The 17,465-nt window shown below is 56.0% G+C and overlaps 5 protein-coding genes across 5 annotated transcripts; 2 read left to right on the top strand and 3 right to left on the bottom strand.

The window, feature by feature from the left end:
• The first annotated feature begins 127 nt into the window (after positions 1 to 127).
• BCV69DRAFT_290150 (hypothetical protein) lies at positions 128 to 1,444 on the top strand. Its single transcript, XM_025493700.1, has 2 exons — positions 128 to 887; positions 976 to 1,444. Exons 1-2 carry the CDS (start codon positions 143 to 145, stop codon positions 996 to 998), a joined length of 768 nt encoding a protein of 255 aa, XP_025348076.1. The 5' UTR covers positions 128 to 142; the 3' UTR covers positions 999 to 1,444.
• Positions 1,405 to 6,525, bottom strand: BCV69DRAFT_178505 (hypothetical protein). The gene is made up of 2 exons (XM_025489551.1): positions 6,400 to 6,525; positions 1,405 to 6,149 (listed from the first exon to the last, which is right to left on the bottom strand). Exon 2 carries the CDS (start codon positions 6,138 to 6,140, stop codon positions 1,530 to 1,532), a length of 4,611 nt encoding a protein of 1,536 aa, XP_025348075.1. The 5' UTR covers positions 6,141 to 6,149; positions 6,400 to 6,525; the 3' UTR covers positions 1,405 to 1,529.
• Positions 6,526 to 9,167: 2,642 nt separating this feature from the next.
• On the bottom strand, positions 9,168 to 12,115 carry BCV69DRAFT_259084 (elongation factor G, mitochondrial). Its single transcript, XM_025490653.1, has 2 exons — positions 11,084 to 12,115; positions 9,168 to 11,006 (listed from the first exon to the last, which is right to left on the bottom strand). Exons 1-2 carry the CDS (start codon positions 11,992 to 11,994, stop codon positions 9,371 to 9,373), a joined length of 2,547 nt encoding a protein of 848 aa, XP_025348074.1. The 5' UTR covers positions 11,995 to 12,115; the 3' UTR covers positions 9,168 to 9,370.
• A 143-nt stretch (positions 12,116 to 12,258) lies between these two features.
• On the top strand, positions 12,259 to 14,141 carry BCV69DRAFT_312200 (hypothetical protein). The gene is made up of 2 exons (XM_025494908.1): positions 12,259 to 12,695; positions 12,780 to 14,141. Exons 1-2 carry the CDS (start codon positions 12,297 to 12,299, stop codon positions 13,986 to 13,988), a joined length of 1,608 nt encoding a protein of 535 aa, XP_025348073.1. The 5' UTR covers positions 12,259 to 12,296; the 3' UTR covers positions 13,989 to 14,141.
• On the bottom strand, positions 14,085 to 16,855 carry BCV69DRAFT_178424 (lanosterol synthase). Its single transcript, XM_025489549.1, has 3 exons — positions 15,877 to 16,855; positions 14,319 to 15,785; positions 14,085 to 14,234 (listed from the first exon to the last, which is right to left on the bottom strand). The coding sequence occupies exons 1-3, from the start codon at positions 16,732 to 16,734 to the stop codon at positions 14,181 to 14,183; spliced, it is 2,379 nt and encodes a 792-aa protein (XP_025348072.1). The 5' UTR covers positions 16,735 to 16,855; the 3' UTR covers positions 14,085 to 14,180.
• Positions 16,856 to 17,465: the final 610 nt, after the last annotated feature.

Below are 17,465 nucleotides of genomic sequence, written 5' to 3'. Positions count from 1 at the left end.
GATTCACCCTTGACTTCAACCGCCGCTTCCTGACCTTCTTCCCGTAGAGTCGAAGCGACGCCGTGTTAATCACCCTCGACGGCGTAGCCAGACCAAGACATCCACCTCTTGTCACTTCCTCCCTCAGCTCTCTCCTTCGGCCATGGACTACCAGAACCGCGCAGGCAACAAGGGTGCCGGTGTTGCCGGGTCCTCCGAGGCGAATGTGGACCGTCGTGAGCGTCTGCGCAAGCTCGCCATGGAGACGATCGACATCAGCAAGGATCCCTACATCTTGCGAAACCACCTTGGTTCCCTCGAGTGTCGTCTTTGCCTCACACTCCACACCAATGAAGGTTCCTACCTTGCTCATACCCAGGGAAAGAAGCATCAGACGAATCTCGCTCGTAGAGCTGCTAGGGAGGCAAAGGAGCAGGCGCAGGGAGTGCAGAACCAGATGGGCCTCATCACCGGTCCTAATGCACTCGAGATGGCTCCAAAAAAGCAATTCATCAAGATCGGTCGGCCGGGATACAAAATCACAAAAGTCCGTGAACCCCTCATTGGTGGAGCGGGGGGCAATGATGAGAATGGCGAAGAGGGCGGGTTCCTGGAGTCTGCTGGGGGACGACTCGGCTTGCTCTTCCAGATTCAGCTACCGGAGATCAAGGAAGGGGTGAAGCCGCTACATCGTTTCATGAGCTCATTCGAGCAGAGGGTAGAGCAGCAGAATAGAGCTTGGCAATACCTCGTCGTTGCTGCTGAGCCCTACGAGACTATTGCCTTTAAGCTGCAGTCGAGGGAGATTGATCGCTCAGAGACGCTAGTGCTCTCCTCTCTGCCGGGCGCAAGGGCAAAGGAGGAGCCGGGGACCTGGTCACATTGGGATCCGGACGTAAAGACATACAGTGAGTCTAGGCGGAGAAGTAAGACTCGCTCGAGAGAGAAGCTGACCGTGACTCCTCTTAATTCGCCTTCCCTGCTGCCCACCTTCAGCCGTTCAAGTCATGTTCCGGTAGCCCAGCCACTAGATACTCACTCATTCTCATTGGACAAGCCTGCGTCCATCTGTAACAACACATTTGTAATAACATACCACATCAACTCCCATGGCGCCCACCGTCTCGGTTGTGTTGAGAGCAGCGGGTCAGATCAAGGTCAGACAGCGCCCCAATCACGCCAGCGCAGCGGCTCGATTCATGCAACAAAGAATCATATGCCTCATAGACATGGAAATGAGAGGGACAAGCCCGAAAGAAATGAAAGCAGAATGGAGACTAACAAAGAGATGTCGAACTGAATCGCAAAGCGAAGAGAGATGAGGTGATGCAGAGAAGTACAAGTGGGTGCAAAATAGCAGGGTCCTGGAATGCTTCAGGGGGATGGGAGAGGAAATGATGGAGAGGGAGAGGTGGACCCAAAGGTATAGAGATGCAGAGAACAATGGCGTGCGCCGAGGGGTGGTATGAAAAGTGTGCTATAAGCAAACTTCCTGAATGGTGAAAACAGAGGAAGTTCCATGCTGGGGTCTGCATCCACCCCGCGGCGCTTCACATGACAGTGCACTCCTCCTTCTTCCTCGGTCCCATCGAGGCTCGTCTGCTTCTCCATTTCTCGCCCAGGGTAGAGGGCCCCGCTGTGGTATGTTCGCTCTGTCCTCTCTGCCGCTGAGAGCCCAAGGGGGTATATGCTAGTCCGCTATATGGATCGCCGCTGTGCGCGGACGCCGAAGGAGGAGGTGAGACATGCCTGGCGGTCTTTTGCAGGTTCTGTTCCTTGACGATGTTGAGCCCTTGAAGGGTTATGAGGTCGCCTGTGGAGTGCGAGACGCGATGAGTAGGGCGAGGTCGCGCAGGCTGGATTCGAGAGGGCCCTTGAATCGTTGCAATCTGCTCTTGTGAAGCTGGAGGTGGAGCGACGCTGGTAGATTCTGCGCTTCCACCGCGGTTGAACGGCAAGGAGTCTCGAGGCTCAGTGCCAGGTGAGGAGCAGTGAGCCCTCTTCCTGCTCGAAGCCTCTGCACCCATCTCTGTTTCTCCTTTGACGTCCGATGTACGCTCGACAGCAATACTGCTAGATTCTGCCGCCGAGGCTCCGATCTGCGTCTCGATGGACATGATTGGCGAGTCCTTCTCAATACCTCCAGAGGCATCTGGCGAGGAAGCACCTCGCCTTTCGAAAGAGTCGCTCCTTTGACCCATCGAGATTCGCCTGGTTCTCGCAATGGCGTACTTCAGCCTAGCAGCGAAGAGGCCTGCTGCGCTGGAAGCCACTTCACTCATCGAGACTTCAGCGAGGGACAGTGCGCTCTGGTGATTTTGCAGGGCCTCCTGCTCTTGCAAATCAACAGGTGATGTAGGTGGCTCAATCTGTCCTTGACGTTGGAGAAGCAGAAGCTGAGCTCGTACGTCGCAAGCTGATACGATCTCCCGAGCGCAGCGAGCATGGCACATCAGACCGCAATCTTCGCAAAAGACAGCATGCTTGCGGACGCTCTGAAGGCAAAGCTTGCAGCGGATGTCCCTGCTGAAGGTGCTCTTTACAAACTTGTGGGGCGCAGGCGATCTCGAAGACTGTCTTTCTAGGCTCTGTGGGGGATGTTCGGTATGACTGTCGTCCGTTGAGCTAAGGTCAAGGCAAGAAAGGTCGCTCTTGCGGTTACTGTCCTGAGTACTTGAGCGCAACAGGCCTGAGTCACCGTCTGCAGAAGACACCGCAGGCGAGGCGCTGGTGCTGAATTCTCGCGCTGGGGTCCAAGTCTCTCCGCCCAGCCCTGAGGAGGTCCGTGACTTTTGCAACGATGGTCTAGATTGGATGAAATACCCTTCGGTAGGTCCTGTGACAGTACTTTCCTCACCATCTTGCGAAATCGTGTGGAGAGTCCGCACGTCTCCTCGACGAGCGACGCCAGTGTCAGAGCTGATCCTTTTCAGAAATGGCAGACTGTCTTGGAAATGAGCTTCTTTGTAAAGACCGAAGCTACTTGCTAGCCATGGATGCTTGAAGAGGTCTGCTGCATGGGGCCGCTGCTTTGGATCTTTGCGAAAGCATCGACCCAAGAAGTCTCTGAGCTCCTCAGAACACTTGTCCGGGATCGGAGGACGCTCATCTTCGACGATGCGAAACATTGCTGACATGGCTAGCATGTCTCCATAAGGCGGCTTGCCGGTCAGAAGCTCGATGATTGTACACCCGAGGGACCAGATGTCAGCTGCAGTAGAAGCGCCTTGGAGCTCAATGACTTCGGGTGCCATCCAATTGGGCGTACCTATGGCATCGTTGTGCTGGACCTTCTCCATGGCTTGGAGGTTGAGCGAAACACCAAAATCGGAAAGCTTGACATTGCCATTCTTGGTGGTGAGGATGTTTGCTGCTTTGAGGTCGCAATGTACGACTTCCATCTCATGAAGATAGACGAGTCCCTCCAGGATCTTCACCACGTAGCTCGCTATCAGCTGCTCGGGCAAGTGGCCGAATGCCTTCAAGGTGTGAAGCAGAGATCCATTCTCAACGTACTCCAGAATAATCGAAATCGCATCGGTTCCCCTCACCAGACCCTCATACTTGACTACGGAAGGGTGATGGAGTCTCTTTAGCAACTCAACTTCTTTCATGAGTTGTGTCACTTCAGCTTCGCTTCGCCCTTCGATCTTGATTCGCTTGACGGCAACCATCTGCCCTGTGCTCAGATTGAGAGCACGATATACCGACCCAAATTGGCCCCTACCGATGCAATTACCCATTTGAAACGTAGTGCTCTTATTGTCTTCCTCTAGGAGAGTGATCTTGTGTCTTGAGGGAGCGGAGAGCGACACCGCGCGACCTTCTACGCTTGAGCTGTTCGCTGAGTGGATCTCAGAGGGAGCAGTATCGGTGCTGAGGCGTGTCTGGAAGGTCGTTCTACTAGAGGACGTCCGGTGATCACTGCTCGGGGCCAAGGATGACGCATCATCTGAATGCAAGAAGCTAGGCGGAGTGGTAGGCACCTGCAGCTCCGATGTGTACCGAAAGGGCCTGAAGGCAGGTCGCACAGGTGTTCTGGTAGCGAGTGGAGTGCCCTGCAGGCAATCCGATCTTGCAGAGAAGGAAGCGGCAGATGAACTCTTGATGGGAATTGCTCCGATGGAAGCCTTTCGGCTAGCGAGAGAGGGACGTCGCAAGCTTGGACCGCTGACCTCGCGATGCGCAATCGCTCCAGCAGGCGATCTCGAGCTCGGGAATGGCACTTGGCTTTGGACTGAGCTTGTGTCTGGCTGAGAGAGATCAGATGCTTCTGATGAGTATGACTGCCCCACTGAAAATCCGCCGTGTCGACGTTCAACAGCTGGACTTCCGGTCCCTTCAGATTCATGAACGCGGGGCTTCCAGATGTGAGGCGGACTCTGCTGCGCTAATGCGATTTCTCGGCTGATGCGATGCTGAGAATGAGTCCTGGCGATGATCGGAGCGCGAGCCGGGTGCATCTCGCTTCCAGGGGAGTTCACTCGACCTGTCTCAGCAGCATTGTCAAGTCCGTCAGGTCGACTGTCTGAAGAAGCAGTGCCTGACTGAAGCACGTCTTCGGCCTCCTCTTCGGCCACATCTCGGAGGTTTACCGCAGATTCGCTTGGCTTTCTGTCGCGGTAGACAGACTGCACTCGCGGTTCGTCTTGTGCAGTCCAACGAGGAGACGTGCTGTCTTGCGCAAACGTGATTGTGAGCGCCCTGGGTCGCTGTTGCTCCTGACTCGTAGAGTGGAGCATCATGCTTGACGGTTGCGACGATTGACTGCTGCCGGATCGATGGCTTTTGATGGAGATCGGGTCAGACGGTCTCGAGACGCCCTTTGTAAGCTTCGCCTCGGCGGCCTTTCGATGCTCCGCCACCGTCAACTCAGGATGTGAGTCGCTTCCCTCTCCGAGACTGAGCTCTGCGGACGAGGTGGAGCTCATAGAGAAGCGTTGATGTACGATTGGCAGATCTACTTGGGACTCGTCCGGGGACCGCAATGGACTGACGAGGCTCTTCCTCTTCGACTTGACTCGTTCGATAGTGGTCGAGCTTAGAGGCAGAGATGGCGAGCTGACTGAAATGCCTGCCTCTGTAGCGTTATCCCGAATGGCGAGGATCGTATGAATTGCTCGTTCGAGGCCTTCGACTGTCGCCTCGGTCAAATCCAGAGGATGAAAGAGGTCCCTGGAGCGAATAGCAAAGAAGTCTCTCGCTGCTCGCAGAAAACGCGAAAGGTTGTCTGCTCGAACCCATTCGATGTCTCGGCGGTCGATACGATCGATGACACCGGGCTTCAGGTGATTGACGAGTAGGCAAAGCAGAACTCCACTGTTGATACAGGCCCAGAAAGACCACAGCTCCTTGGATGTGGCGATGTCTGAGACGCCTGTGTCATCGTCAATCAACATTGTGGTCTCACTGAGCTCTGAGACTCGCTCCTGATCCCACCCAAGCTGCTCCACGCTCAGCTTGCCAAGCTCTTCGAGCAAGTATGTTCGAGCTGCCCTCATCCGCTCCACTGTAGTACGCAATGCGTCGGCAGGACTTGTGCCAGTGAGACCAGTCTCTGTCGGTCTGCCGGGACGGGAAGAGGTTCTAGCAAGTGATCGTTTAATTGCTAACGTTGTGGGTGGCGACACTCTGCCTATGAGAGCAGCGCTCCATTTCTTTGACTTCAGCCAGTCTGTGGCACTCTTTCTCTTAGTGATGCAAGGGCTGGTGCTTGACGGGGCGTCTGCCTGCACTGGAAAGGCAATGAGGCGCCGATACTGAAGACTGTCGCTGTCCAGCAGTGGGTCAGATGACAGGTGCAGTTCTGGGTTGCTGAGCGTCGCCTGGGCTAGAGTCTGCTGGTAGTCCAACGGTGGCTTCTTGGTGCTCTTGCTCAGTCTCCTGGCTAATGCTGAGCGGCGCTTTGGTCCTTGCGTCGGCTCCAAGCTAGCATCGGCCAGCACTTCTAAAGTGGATGCCGTGGTCAGAATATCGAAAGAGGTGCGTGGCGAGGCCCGAGGTGTATTGGGCACTGCAATCTCGGTAGCCAGGCTCGACGAGCTTGCCCTGGACATGGACAATGCCGGTGGCCGACCATATGGAGATCGTGATGAGCTTGCTTCTGTGTCGCGGAATGGGGAATTGGCATGTTCTGAATAGTATCGAGGTCCAGAGATCATCGTGTCGGGCTGTATGCGGCAGGAGTAGTGGGAAGGGACGCTCATGGCTGGTCAGTTGCCTGTCTCGAGCTCAAGTATTCGATACGGAGAATCGAAGCAGACGAAGCTCCGGACAAATGTCCGTCCTGACGGCGGTGCAAATGGATCGCTGTAATGGTTGCCATTGCTCCAGATTCTTCGCTCTCCGCCTATCGCCATGCCGCCATTTTCACCACCCTCCTCTCTCTCCTACATTGACATCGTGTTCCTAATTACTCACAGGTGAGAATCGAGGACTGGACCCTTGAGTGGCCCTGACTGGCACGAGAGCTCAAGTGTGCCGGGCCGCTTCGGCCGCGGAGGTGAATGGATGGTCGGCTTTTGCTTTGAGGGAAGTGATGAGATTGGACGGCTGGGGATGAGCGAATGGAAGGGTAGAGGGGTAGGAGGATGCTGAGTGCTCTGCCGTGGACAATGACGAGAAAGCTGGCTGGCAAGTCGATGAAGCTCTTGGAAGCAGCTGGGACGTGGTCAAGAAGCAAGAGCAGTGAAGAACAGGACAGGCAGGAGTCAGCTGGTACTGCCAACTTCGTCGGGACGGCTCTTCTGCCATCGAAGCCGGCAATTTATTTCCGGAGGCGCACTTGCTCGTCCCTTCAGGAATACTTCATTTGCCGCCCCAAAGGTCTGTCTGGCAGGATCGTATGGCCTTCACCACCTCTTACTCACCTTCGATGTTTGTCAGACTGATATGAGCGCCTGCAAGATGAGAGGCTCAGTAGGTTGCGAGGAGGAGCTCTCCCACAAACGAACAGACACCGGCCAGAGTGAAAGTGAGGAAGCGCAATCACCGGAGCAATGGCAAGGGTCCAAAAGTGAGAGGGGCTGCCTGCAGTCGTGCAGTCTCCTGCCGCCGCCGATCGTCACCTATTCTCGTCGCCCGACCCTCTTGGCGTCAGGAGCCGGTGCTAGCGGCCGAGAGCCAACGCAAAAGCGATAGCCGAGCTGAGCCAGAGCCCCTAAAGGATCAATCCAGATGTGATCTTGGAGGACAGCTCACTTCGCCTAGTAGGGGGTCCGAGCGGCAAGGCTCTTCTTCACGTGCTAGCGTCGAGCTTGCTGCTTCGCCGCGAGTCCAGGCAGATGCAATGCCTATGACTATGACGTGGAAGCTGAGCGAGCCGCGTTGACAGAAAGGAGGACGAGGAGGAGATTGTGGTCTTCGAGAAGGGATTGGTAATTGTAGGAGCTCCCGCTACCCTCGTCCCTCTTGAACAAGACCATCCTGTGAGATTGCCGGCTATGCTAAGTCAGACGAGTCAGTATCTGACCAAGCCAATCTCCGCTGGACTGAGGCTGCCGGCGGCCAAGCCTGCCGTTCGGCAACACCAAACAGGAGTAGCAGCAGCAGCATTACTCCGTATCAAATCGGAGAAGCTTAATACAAGATTTGCGGGGGGCTAGACTGAGCTACGCTGCGCTACGCTAAGATCGGCCAGGCTAGGCCAACCTTTGACTGGCTGTGCGGCGGAAGGGGGTAAAAAGAGGCGGAGACGGAAGAAGAGGCGGAGGTGGTGGTGGCTGCTGACGCCACGCCGAGGTGCAGCAGAAGCTCGGGCCTCCCCACTGCACGTCGGTATTGCGGAATCCTGTCAAAAGCCAAGCAGACAGACTTGTTTGGTCTTGGGCCACCTGACCTCGTTGCCTGACCTCGTTGCCGTTGCTGTTGCCGTTGCCGTTGCCGTTGCCGTTGCCGTTGCCCTGACCCTTGCCAGTCTACTCTGGGAATGAATCAGGAGTGGCGTGGAGTGAACAGTCGCATTACTCTTTCATGCACTCCCTCGGTACATAGACTAGGCTAAGCTTCTTTCTCTTTGTTCCCACGAATGCCACACTCGAAATGACACTGCCTTTTCGCACTGCCCCGCCCTGCCTCTTTTTTCTGCCTGCAGCAGGGGGGCCCCCGGACCATGAGGTGCAAAGAACAACACTTCTGGGCTTTGAGATTCGGACTCCTACCCCAACCTCACAAAGTCAGCTGCAAGTCAAATGCTGTGTCATTTTACCCATCGTAAGCCAAGTATAAGCAGAGCAGTAGAATTGGTAGAATAGGGTAATCAAGACCGAGGTCGCGGGGGCAAGAGGTTAAGCGGAGCTGATAGAGCCATAGGTCATCGGGTTCGCGCTCGCGTAAGGTGGACGTGTTTGTTCATCTGAGACAGCTTCTGCGAACCCTTTTCGCTTGACTGGATATTGGTAAGGCGAGGCAGACCTGCTCATCCTCTTCTGCACAAGCTGAACTGTCGATCGAAGAAAGGAGAGGTAGGATTGTGAGACCTCAAGAGGCAATGACCACACTTACACCGCCTCACCACTCTACGATCACAGCCGATAGTCCCTCGCTCCATACACCGCCGCACCTGCGACGTATGCCCGCCTCGTGCTGCACGCCATCTTCCTCTGCCTCTGCATCAGCACCTGCATCAGCGGACATAAAAAAGCCCCGATGCACAAACGCCAACGCCAACGCCGAAAGTCTGCCTCTTCTGTCCTGATCTGGCTTGTCAGACTGCGCCCATCCCCGGGTCATTTCATTCCTTTTCCCTTTCGGTTTTCCCCTTTTCCCGAATAAAGAATGGAGAATGAGGATAAGGGATAAAAGCAGGCGTAGGCGTAGGCGTAGGCGTGGGCGTACAGGCGTGCATGAAAGCAAAGGCGTCGAGGCATGCATGCACCTACGGCCCTTTTCCTTGCTTGTGTGCGCTTCTTTCGTGGGCGTAGCCTTCGGGACAAACAGGGAGGCACTCTACTCTAGTTCGGTGTGGGGAGGAGGACGCCACCTGCCTATCTGTCAGTCTGCCCGCTGAGACTCCCAACTGAGTGAGTGACTGACTGATCGAGCAAGGAATGTCAAGACGAGGGGAGGAACTCAGAAGGAAGGTGGGAAACGCCCACTGGCAGGCGCGAGGCGCTCAAGCGTGGACGCAGCACAGCCCTCTCCAAATCCATTCACTCTTCAGGTCGCAGACGAGTCTAGATCAGAGCTAAGAGAGCTGAGAGCAAAGTGGTGGATATGCTGAAAGAGATTTCGGCGTGCAGAAGGCGCAATAATACAAAGAGAGGGAAGGCGTCGTCCAGCGTGTGTGTGCATGCACGGCAATGACGACACAGAGGCTCTTGCGAACCTCTGAAAGTGTTCCGCGTGTGTCTAATTATTCATCTATCATGATCTGTTTCCTCTCCCGAATCCCTCACTTCTTGTCGAGCTTCTTGCGATACTCTGCCTCCATGTCCTTTTGAACATTCGGCATCACCGGTGCATGATTCCTATACTCCATCGAGAACTCTCCTTTACCCTGTGTCATTCCCCTCAATTGACTCGAATAGCCAAACATATCATTCAAGCTGACTTCTGCCTGTAGAGTGAATTCGTCTTCCCTCACCTCGGTGTCTTCGATGGTTCCTTTACGTTGGTTGAGACCACCCACGACGGCTCCCTGGAATTCAATGGGGGAGATGACCTCTACGGCCATTCGAGGTTCGAGGACGACCGGGCGAGCCTTGTTGTACACGTCTCTGAATGCACCAGCTACAGCCAGTCGAAAGGCCAGCTCAGAAGAATCGACACTGTGTGCTGCTCCATCCTCGAGGACAAAGCGAACACCAGTGACTGGATGACCCGTGAGAAGTCCCTTTTCTAGTGCGTCCTGGAAACCCTTTTCGCACGCGGCAAAGTACCCAGTGGGGATGGAGCCTCCCATGACGCGATTCTCAAAGGCGACATCCTTGCCCGTCTCCTCGTCTGGGTCCATGGGTTCGATGTATCCCATGACTCGACCGAATTGACCAGCACCACCACTTTGCTTCTTGTGCGTGTAGTTGAAGTCGGCTCTGGCACCGATGGTCTCGCGGAAGGCCACGCGGGGCTTACCAGTCGTGCAGGCAACGTTGTACTCTCTCCGCATACGCTCGACGTAGATCTCCAGGTGAAGCTCACCCATGCCAGAGATGATCGTCTCACTCGACTCCGAGTCGACGTGCACGCGGAAGGTGGGGTCTTCCTTTTGGAACCTGTTGAGCGCACGAGAGAAGTTCTGAGAGACGCCCCCGGCGCCGGACTTGCCGTCTGCTCCTTCGGGTGTGAGTGCGAGAGAGATGACGGGCTCGGGAACGAACATACTCGTCATGCTGAGACTGGTGGTGCCGTCTGTAAAGGTATCACCAGAAGAGCACTCTACGCCAAACATGGCACAGATCTCTCCGGCTCCCAGCTCGTCGACGTCTTCCATGTCGTTGGAGTGCATTCGTACCAGACGAGGCACCTTGACCTTCTTTCCTGTGCGGGCATTGTAGATGGTAGTGCCCTTCTTCAGTGTCCCTTGATAGACACGCACATAGGTCAGCTGGCCATATCTCCCTTCTTCCAGCTTGAAGGCAAGACCGACAAAGGGAGCGGCAGAGGCGGGGGCAAGAGGCATGATCGTCTGCGTCTTCTTAGCTGCTGCCACTGCGCTCTCTACATCGCCCTCGCCCTCAGCAGCGGCAGCGACTGCTTCTGCCTTGTCCTTTTGAGCCTTGGCGCTGTTGTCAATAGCGGTCACCGGTACCTCTGATGGGTTGGGCAGGTAAGCGCAGACTCCATCCAGGAGCGTCTGCACTCCCTTGTTCTTGATGGCAGAGCCCATGTACACCGGTGAGAATCGGCAGGTGAGGGTGGCTCTGCGGATCGATGTGGCCAGCTCCTCGAGTGTGGGCTCTCGCTCCTCCAGGAAGATGTCAGCCATTGTCTCGTCGACCTCTGATAGCTGCTCGACGAGCTCCTGACGCTTGGCCTTGGCAAAGTCGAGCAAATCATCGGGCACGCCGTCCTCCTCTCGGATGACAATACTGTGCGGGAGCGCGGGTGGCAGAGATTACAGTCAGACAAAAGACTCACATGACCGGTGCAACTGAAATCGACTTACCCCTTTTCTCCCTCGTTCCAGACAGTCTTCCACCTGACTAGGTCGACGATGCCCTTGAAGTCCTCTTCTGCTCCAATGGGAATCTGGACAGCTGCCGCATTCATCTTCAATTTGGACCTAATCTGATCCACGACTCTCCAAGGGTTGGCTCCTGCCCTGTCCATCTTGTTGATGAAGGAGATGCGAGGTACATTGTACCTCCTCATCTGTCTGTCTACGGTCATGGACTGTGACTGCACGCCAGAAGTGGCGCAGAGGACCAACACGGCTCCATCGAGGACTCTGAGTGCCCTCTCCACCTCAATGGTGAAGTCTACGTGACCTGGAGTATCGATGATGTTAAAGTGAAAGTCCTCCTTGGGGGCTGCTCCTTTTGTATCCATCTCTGCAGCATCTCCGCTCACCGCCCTAGTCTCGGTTGGGGGTGTGGCCTTCCACTGACAGTAGGTTGCAGCAGACTGAATTGTGATTCCCTTTTCCCTCTCGAGCTCCATGTGGTCCATCTTTGCCCCCACGGCATCCCTTCCACGGACTTCGTGGATATCCTTGATACGACCGGTGTAGAAGAGGACTCGCTCTGTGAGGGTCGTCTTCCCCGAGTCTACGTGGGCTGCGATTCCGATGTTCCTCTGACGTGCGAGCCTTGTGAGGTCGGCTTCGGTGAGGGCAATGGGAGGGGGTACGCCCGAGTTGTGTGCTGTTTGGGCTGCTGCATTGGCTGCTGGAGGTGTGGACATGGCTGGTACGGCGTAGCTGCGTTGCTGGAGTAGGCGCGAGGGAGGTGGGCGGGTGAGGATACGCCTGTGTGGCGGCGCAGGGCGAGCAGCCAAGGTGGACAGGGTGCGGATCCCGGATGAGCGTCCGGCCTTGGCAGAGGCGGTGACCGATGCCACGAGGCGTGAGCTGCTCATGCTGACGAGGTGAGGAGGGGATGAGATGAGATGAGGTGAGGAGGGTGGAGAGGAGGAGGAGGACGTGGTTGCGGGGTATGCTCTGCTATGCTATGCTATCCTATCCTAAGACGCACCCCCTACGCCACGCCAGGAAGAAGTGAAAAGTGGAAGCGGAAAGGGAGATTTGCTCACAAGCGGGGGCGGGGCGTGTGCGCGACAGACAGAGTGGCCCATGCTCGCCTCGGCCTTCCTTTGTCCCTGGAGCAATTGCCTCCTTTACATCCTTCCTTCCTCACCTTGCCACCCCTTCCACAGCCGCAATGGGTTACTCTTCGTCATACTCGTCATCCTCGTCGCTGACAGACTCACTCAGCGCACCCATACGCAGCTTCTTTGCCTCTCTCGACGACCCAGCCATCCCATGGAAGACACTCGTCCTCTACCTCGTACTCGCAGTGTACTCCTTTGAGACCTACCTCTCCCTGCGACAGTACAAGGTATACTCCTACGCTGCGCCCCCCGCATCCCTCGCAAGACATGTTGACCTTGACACGTTCAAAAAGTCGCAGCGCTACGGTAGAGACAAGGCTAGATTTGGCTTCGTCGTAGGAGCGTGGGGCTTGATCAATAGTCTGGCCGTGATTCACTTTGACCTCCTGCCTCTGGTATGGACATGGTCAGGCATCGCGCTCCAGAAGATGGGAAGGGCGCCCTCGGAGGTGAGCAGGCTCGCAGTAGCAGCAGAGTTGAGAGGACTGTCTACTAATACATCTCCACATACCCTCTGCTCTCACGCTCTCCAGATCCCCCAGTCGATCATCTTTACCTTCCTCTTCTCCGGTATCCGTGCCACCCTCGATCTTCCCTTCTCTTACTACTCCCACTTTGTCCTCGAGGAGAAGCATGGGTTCAACAAGATGACTCGCTCCACCTTTGTCCTCGACTTTGTCAAGGGCCTCGGCATCGGCGCAGTCTTCCTCAGCCCTCTCATCGCGGGCCTCATCGCCATTATCCGCTGGGCAGGAACAGATGGCTTCGTCTCCTGGGTCCTGATGTTCATCCTGGGCTTCCAGATTCTCGCTCAAGTCCTTTACCCGACTGTCATCCAGCCCCTGTTCAACAAGCTCCAGCCTCTGGAGGAAGGCCCCCTCAAATCCCGCGTAGTCTCCCTCGCAAATTCGATGCGTTTCCCTCTAGCCAAGATCTATCAGATTGATGGCTCAAAGCGCTCTGCGCACAGCAACGCCTACTTCTTCGGCGTCCTGCCTTGGGCCAACAAGCACATCGTCATCTTCGACACGCTCATCGCCAAGTCCACCTGCTCCGAGATCGAAGCAGTCATTTGCCACGAGCTGGGACACTGGAAACATCGCGACCCCACGAAGCTCCTGCTCATTGCCCAGGCGCAGGTGGCCCTGACCTTTGGCGTCTTTGCTGGCTTCATCGGCAACGTCTCCCTTTTCCGCTCCTTTGGCTTCAACGTCTCCACGACGCAGGGCTACCTGCCCATCATCATCGGACTAGAGCTGTTCCAGATGGTCCTCGCTGCCCTCGATGTCGTACTGCAATTCGCCATGAACAGCGCAGTGAGATCGATGGAGTACGCCGCGGACGAATTCGCCGCCAATTTGGACAGGCCGGCCTTTAGCGAGGAGCAGATTGAGGGACTATCTCAGGCAGCAGCAGCCAAAGAGTCGAAGAAGAAGGATGCAAAGGCAGAGGCAGGGGCGGGAGCAGGAGCGCAGCAGAACGGTGCAGCATCATCCGAAGATCCAGACGTTCCTCTTCGTCTTGAGCTCGAGCAAGTGGGACAACCCTACGATGAGCTCCTGGCAAAGGCTCTCATCAAGCTTCATGTGCAGAACCTCTCCACGATGCACTATGATGCCCTCTATTCTGCCTATCACCACTCGCACCCCACGCTTCCGGAGAGGTTGGCGGCACTGCAGCGGATCAGGGAGAAGAGGGAGAAGGGTGCCGGAACAGGGGTGGAGGGGAAGAAGAACATCTAGAGAAGAGAGGAAATAGGAGAAGGGGTTGAGGAGCGATGGGTGGTCAGTGATCAGAGGGAGTTGCGCGGGAAAGTAGAGTAGATTTGACAGTGTCACTAGCAGTAGCATGATCATCGTAGACGTAGATAATGTTCATTCTTTTGCCTCGCCCGCCGCATTCCTGATTCACCTTCCTGACTTCTTCCCACAAGCTCACTTCGTCCAATTCCTCCTCTGGTTCTCCATCCTGAGGCGCTCCTCAATCCCCTCCCCCTCCCTCCCTCACCCAGCCGCTCCTCACTTCTCCCCCTCCCCCTCCCCTTCTTCCTCCAACCTCTGCGCAGCTCTAGCAAGCGCCCAAATTGTAAATGAGAAGCGGTAATTCGGATAGACGATTCCGCAATTCCGATTAAAGACGCCAAGGCAGTCCTTTTTCGTCTTCGTCTTCGTCTTCGTCTTCGTCTTGGACTTGCTCTTACTATCAGCTTGCGCATCTTCAGGAGGAGGAGGAGGAGGAGGAGGTCCATCATCCTCCCAACTTCCATCCTCCTTTTGCCTCTGCATGAGAAGCTCCACTGCTCGTCTTATTGGTTCTTCCTCAGGGTAGCGAGCATGCAAGAGGGCAATGAGTGCCCAAGCGGTCTGGACTACATTACTCCTGCCTCCATCCAACGGGACCCACTCTCCCTTTACACAACTCTCAAATGATTCACCCCACCCACCATCCATTGGGGATTGGCGATCGAGGAGGAATTGGCAGGCTTTCCTCATGGGTGCAGAGGAAGTGTAGGTATGTCCTGCGAGAGAGAGGGACTCGAGAGCGAACATCGTCGCGTAGGTGAAGCATACTGCCCAGGAGCCAAACCAACTTCCGTCTGCTCGCTGCGATGCCAGGATATACTTCACCGCCCGTTCCACCGTCGCGTCGATCTCGGCGCGACGGTACTTAGGGTCGACTTCGGAGCGGAACTTGCACAAGGCACCTACGACGCTGGTGGTGCATTCTGGGTAGTCATACTCGATCATGATGTTCCCGAACACTTCGGCAGGATTGATCCACTCGAGGATGGCTGGACCGTTGATGGTCTCGTAGCTTGCGAAGCCGCCGCTGGGGTTTTGCATTGTGAGGAGGAGATCCACTGATTGACGTAGGCGGGGTGTGTCTATGAGTGGTTGCAGGCCGAGCTTGGAAGACTGCAGGTCGATGACCGCTTTCAAACCCTCGGCTGTACAGTCGCTGACTGTGTAGCCCTGCTCTTTGGTCGAAAAGGGCCAGGCTCCTTTTGTAGAGAAACGGTAGCAGCTTCGGTAGTGCTGTGGGTTCTCCTTGATCTGCGTCTCGTCGAGCCAGCGGAGGAGCGCTTGGACGCTAGGCTTGATCTCTGGGTTGCGCACCAGGCGTGACGAGGAAGAGACGGCCTGTGCGATAAAAGCGGCATCCCATAGCTGAGAGCCATTGGTACCACACATCTGTAGCCCCTCTGCGCTCATCCAAAGGAAGTCCTTGAGCTTCTCACGATGTTGCTTCATTGCGTGCGAGTCTGGGCCTTCTACTGCCCACCGCACAACGTAATTGAGCATCTTGTTAACGGGGCCCAGACACTGATATCCGGTATTCTCGTCTTCTTTGCAAAGTAGGGTATAGGCTCGGTTCAGGCCGGCATTCCGAACAAGGCCAGGGACGGCTTTGGCATAGACGCCCATGAGGGACATGAGGGTATCCAGCGTCTTGGTGTGAGGCGCAAAGATGTCTACTTGGGCGATGTTGTTTCGTTGCGATGGCCAATGTATGGACGAATAGCTTTGTGTATATAGTTCCTGGAATGAGCGTTGAGGTGAGATGAGGTGAGAAGACCAGCCAGCGGTCAGCTCGTCGCTTGTCAGCTTTGCTCCGCTCCCCTCTACTCACCTGCTTCAGGCTCTTAACAACTGGGTCCCGCTCTGCGTCATCATAGACGTACTGCTTGCCCCACAGCCACCCCATGGGTATATACACCATTCTAGTATGGATCCACCATCTCCAAGGATGTATCGGTACCCAGTCAGGCAGCAGCCACAGCTCAGGGGGAATGGGGTTCATGCCCTCGTAATCGTACACCCCTAGAAGTGCGAGCCATAGCTTGCCCCACGAAGGCACGCCGGTAGCTCCGCCTAGCGAATGTAACAAGTTTCGAGCTCTGGTCATCCAAGGCAGGTCAGGCGAGTTACCCAGCAGCCGCAGGACGACGTAGTTGCAGCTCGTGCCGAAGACTGTACTCGGTCCTGCGATGTGTAGTCCCCACCCACCATCCTCGTTCTGAATGCCCTCGAGGTAGCGGGTGATCTCTATCCTCCACTCATCTGGGAAAGGAGTATGTGTGACATAGCACCCAATGACGAAGCCGGGCAGGAGAAAGAGGGGTCCTCCATATTCTCCTGCAAAGTGGCCATCGGGAGACTGAGCTACGCGGGAATAGTAGGCAAAGCCGTTTTCTGCTGCCTCGGATGGAGTTGTAGCTCGTGGCAATTTCGGCTGGTCGGTGGCCAGACCGAGCCAGAACTTGTCCTCCAGGGTCTGGCGGGACGAGGAAGCGCTGCCGTTGCCATTGATGTGAGGACCGTCGTTTGCGCGATCGTAGGTCCAGAGATGGCGGCCTACAGCGGGGTCATCGAGGCCCGGGGTGGAGAGGTGCCATCGAGTGATATCGGTAGCAGAGGGCAAAGAAGAGAGTGGAGTGGAGCGGGAGTCGCTCAGGGGCAGCGACTGAAGAGGAGGATGTGACGCCATAATAGCTAGGAGGTCGTCAGGATACCCTCAGGGGTCTGCGTCCGGGAGGAAGATGTCAAGGTACAGGCAGGCGCGGTGGAGCTGGGGAAGCGCAGCTGCAGCCGAGGCGGACAGTGGAATTGGCCCAGGCGCGTGGCGGTGCAGCTGGTGCTCCCCCCCTTGCTAACAATAGAATCACTACACACGGTCAATGGCCGCAGGTTCGAACAGAGGACAGAGGAGTGGGCACAAAGGGAACAGCGATGGTTGCACACCCACCTTTGGCGACGCAATGCTCTGAGATCAGAAGCCAAGTCACGTGCCTTAGTCACGCACGCCCAGTGACGCACGCCCACGAAATCCTACGAGCAAAAGGCAAGGGCCACTGCCTGCCGTTCCGAAGACGGACAGGCAAAGGACGCTCAGTCAGTCAGGCACGTTGCTCTCACTAATCCCCAACAAGCAAAGCGACTCCTGCCCTTGTCCCTTCCCCCTCCTTCCCTCCCCATCAACACGATCACACCTCACACCAGCTCAGCGACCTTATCCACCCCACCACACATTAGACATGTCGACGGTCACTCCTTGACAGGCCTTGAGATCACCAATAGGGGTCAGACTCATTGTCTCTCTTGCTCTACCTCACTGAGGCAGTGCGACTTAACTCAAAGCTGAGCAGCACATCAATCAAAGCGGCTGTCGAGGCAGCTGGCAGAACGACTTCCAGCATTGTGCTGCCTACGTCACAACAG

The sequence above is a fragment of the Pseudomicrostroma glucosiphilum genome (genome assembly GCF_003144135.1).
Source record: "Pseudomicrostroma glucosiphilum strain MCA 4718 unplaced genomic scaffold BCV69scaffold_6, whole genome shotgun sequence".
NCBI lineage: Eukaryota > Fungi > Basidiomycota > Exobasidiomycetes > Microstromatales > Microstromataceae > Microstroma > Microstroma glucosiphilum.
This window is presented reverse-complemented; position numbering and strand designations above follow the sequence as displayed.

Coding starts and splice junctions, on each gene's coding strand:
- BCV69DRAFT_259084 (XM_025490653.1), bottom strand. CDS start 11,994: ATGAGCAGCTCACGCCTCGTGGCATCGGTCACCGCCTCTGCCAAGGCC. Junction 11,007..11,083: donor TGGAACGAGGGAGAAAAGGG/GTAAGTCGATTT, acceptor GCTCCCGCACAG/TATTGTCATCCGAGAGGAGG.
- BCV69DRAFT_178505 (XM_025489551.1), bottom strand. CDS start 6,140: ATGATCTCTGGACCTCGATACTATTCAGAACATGCCAATTCCCCATTC.
- BCV69DRAFT_312200 (XM_025494908.1), top strand. CDS start 12,297: ATGGGTTACTCTTCGTCATACTCGTCATCCTCGTCGCTGACAGACTCA. Junction 12,696..12,779: donor TGGGAAGGGCGCCCTCGGAG/GTGAGCAGGCTC, acceptor CACGCTCTCCAG/ATCCCCCAGTCGATCATCTT.
- BCV69DRAFT_178424 (XM_025489549.1), bottom strand. CDS start 16,734: ATGGCGTCACATCCTCCTCTTCAGTCGCTGCCCCTGAGCGACTCCCGC. Junction 15,786..15,876: donor TTGTTAAGAGCCTGAAGCAG/GTGAGTAGAGGG, acceptor CGCTCATTCCAG/GAACTATATACACAAAGCTA. Junction 14,235..14,318: donor CATTTACAATTTGGGCGCTT/GCTAGAGCTGCG, acceptor AGGGAGGGGGAG/GGGATTGAGGAGCGCCTCAG.
- BCV69DRAFT_290150 (XM_025493700.1), top strand. CDS start 143: ATGGACTACCAGAACCGCGCAGGCAACAAGGGTGCCGGTGTTGCCGGG. Junction 888..975: donor TCCGGACGTAAAGACATACA/GTGAGTCTAGGC, acceptor GCCCACCTTCAG/CCGTTCAAGTCATGTTCCGG.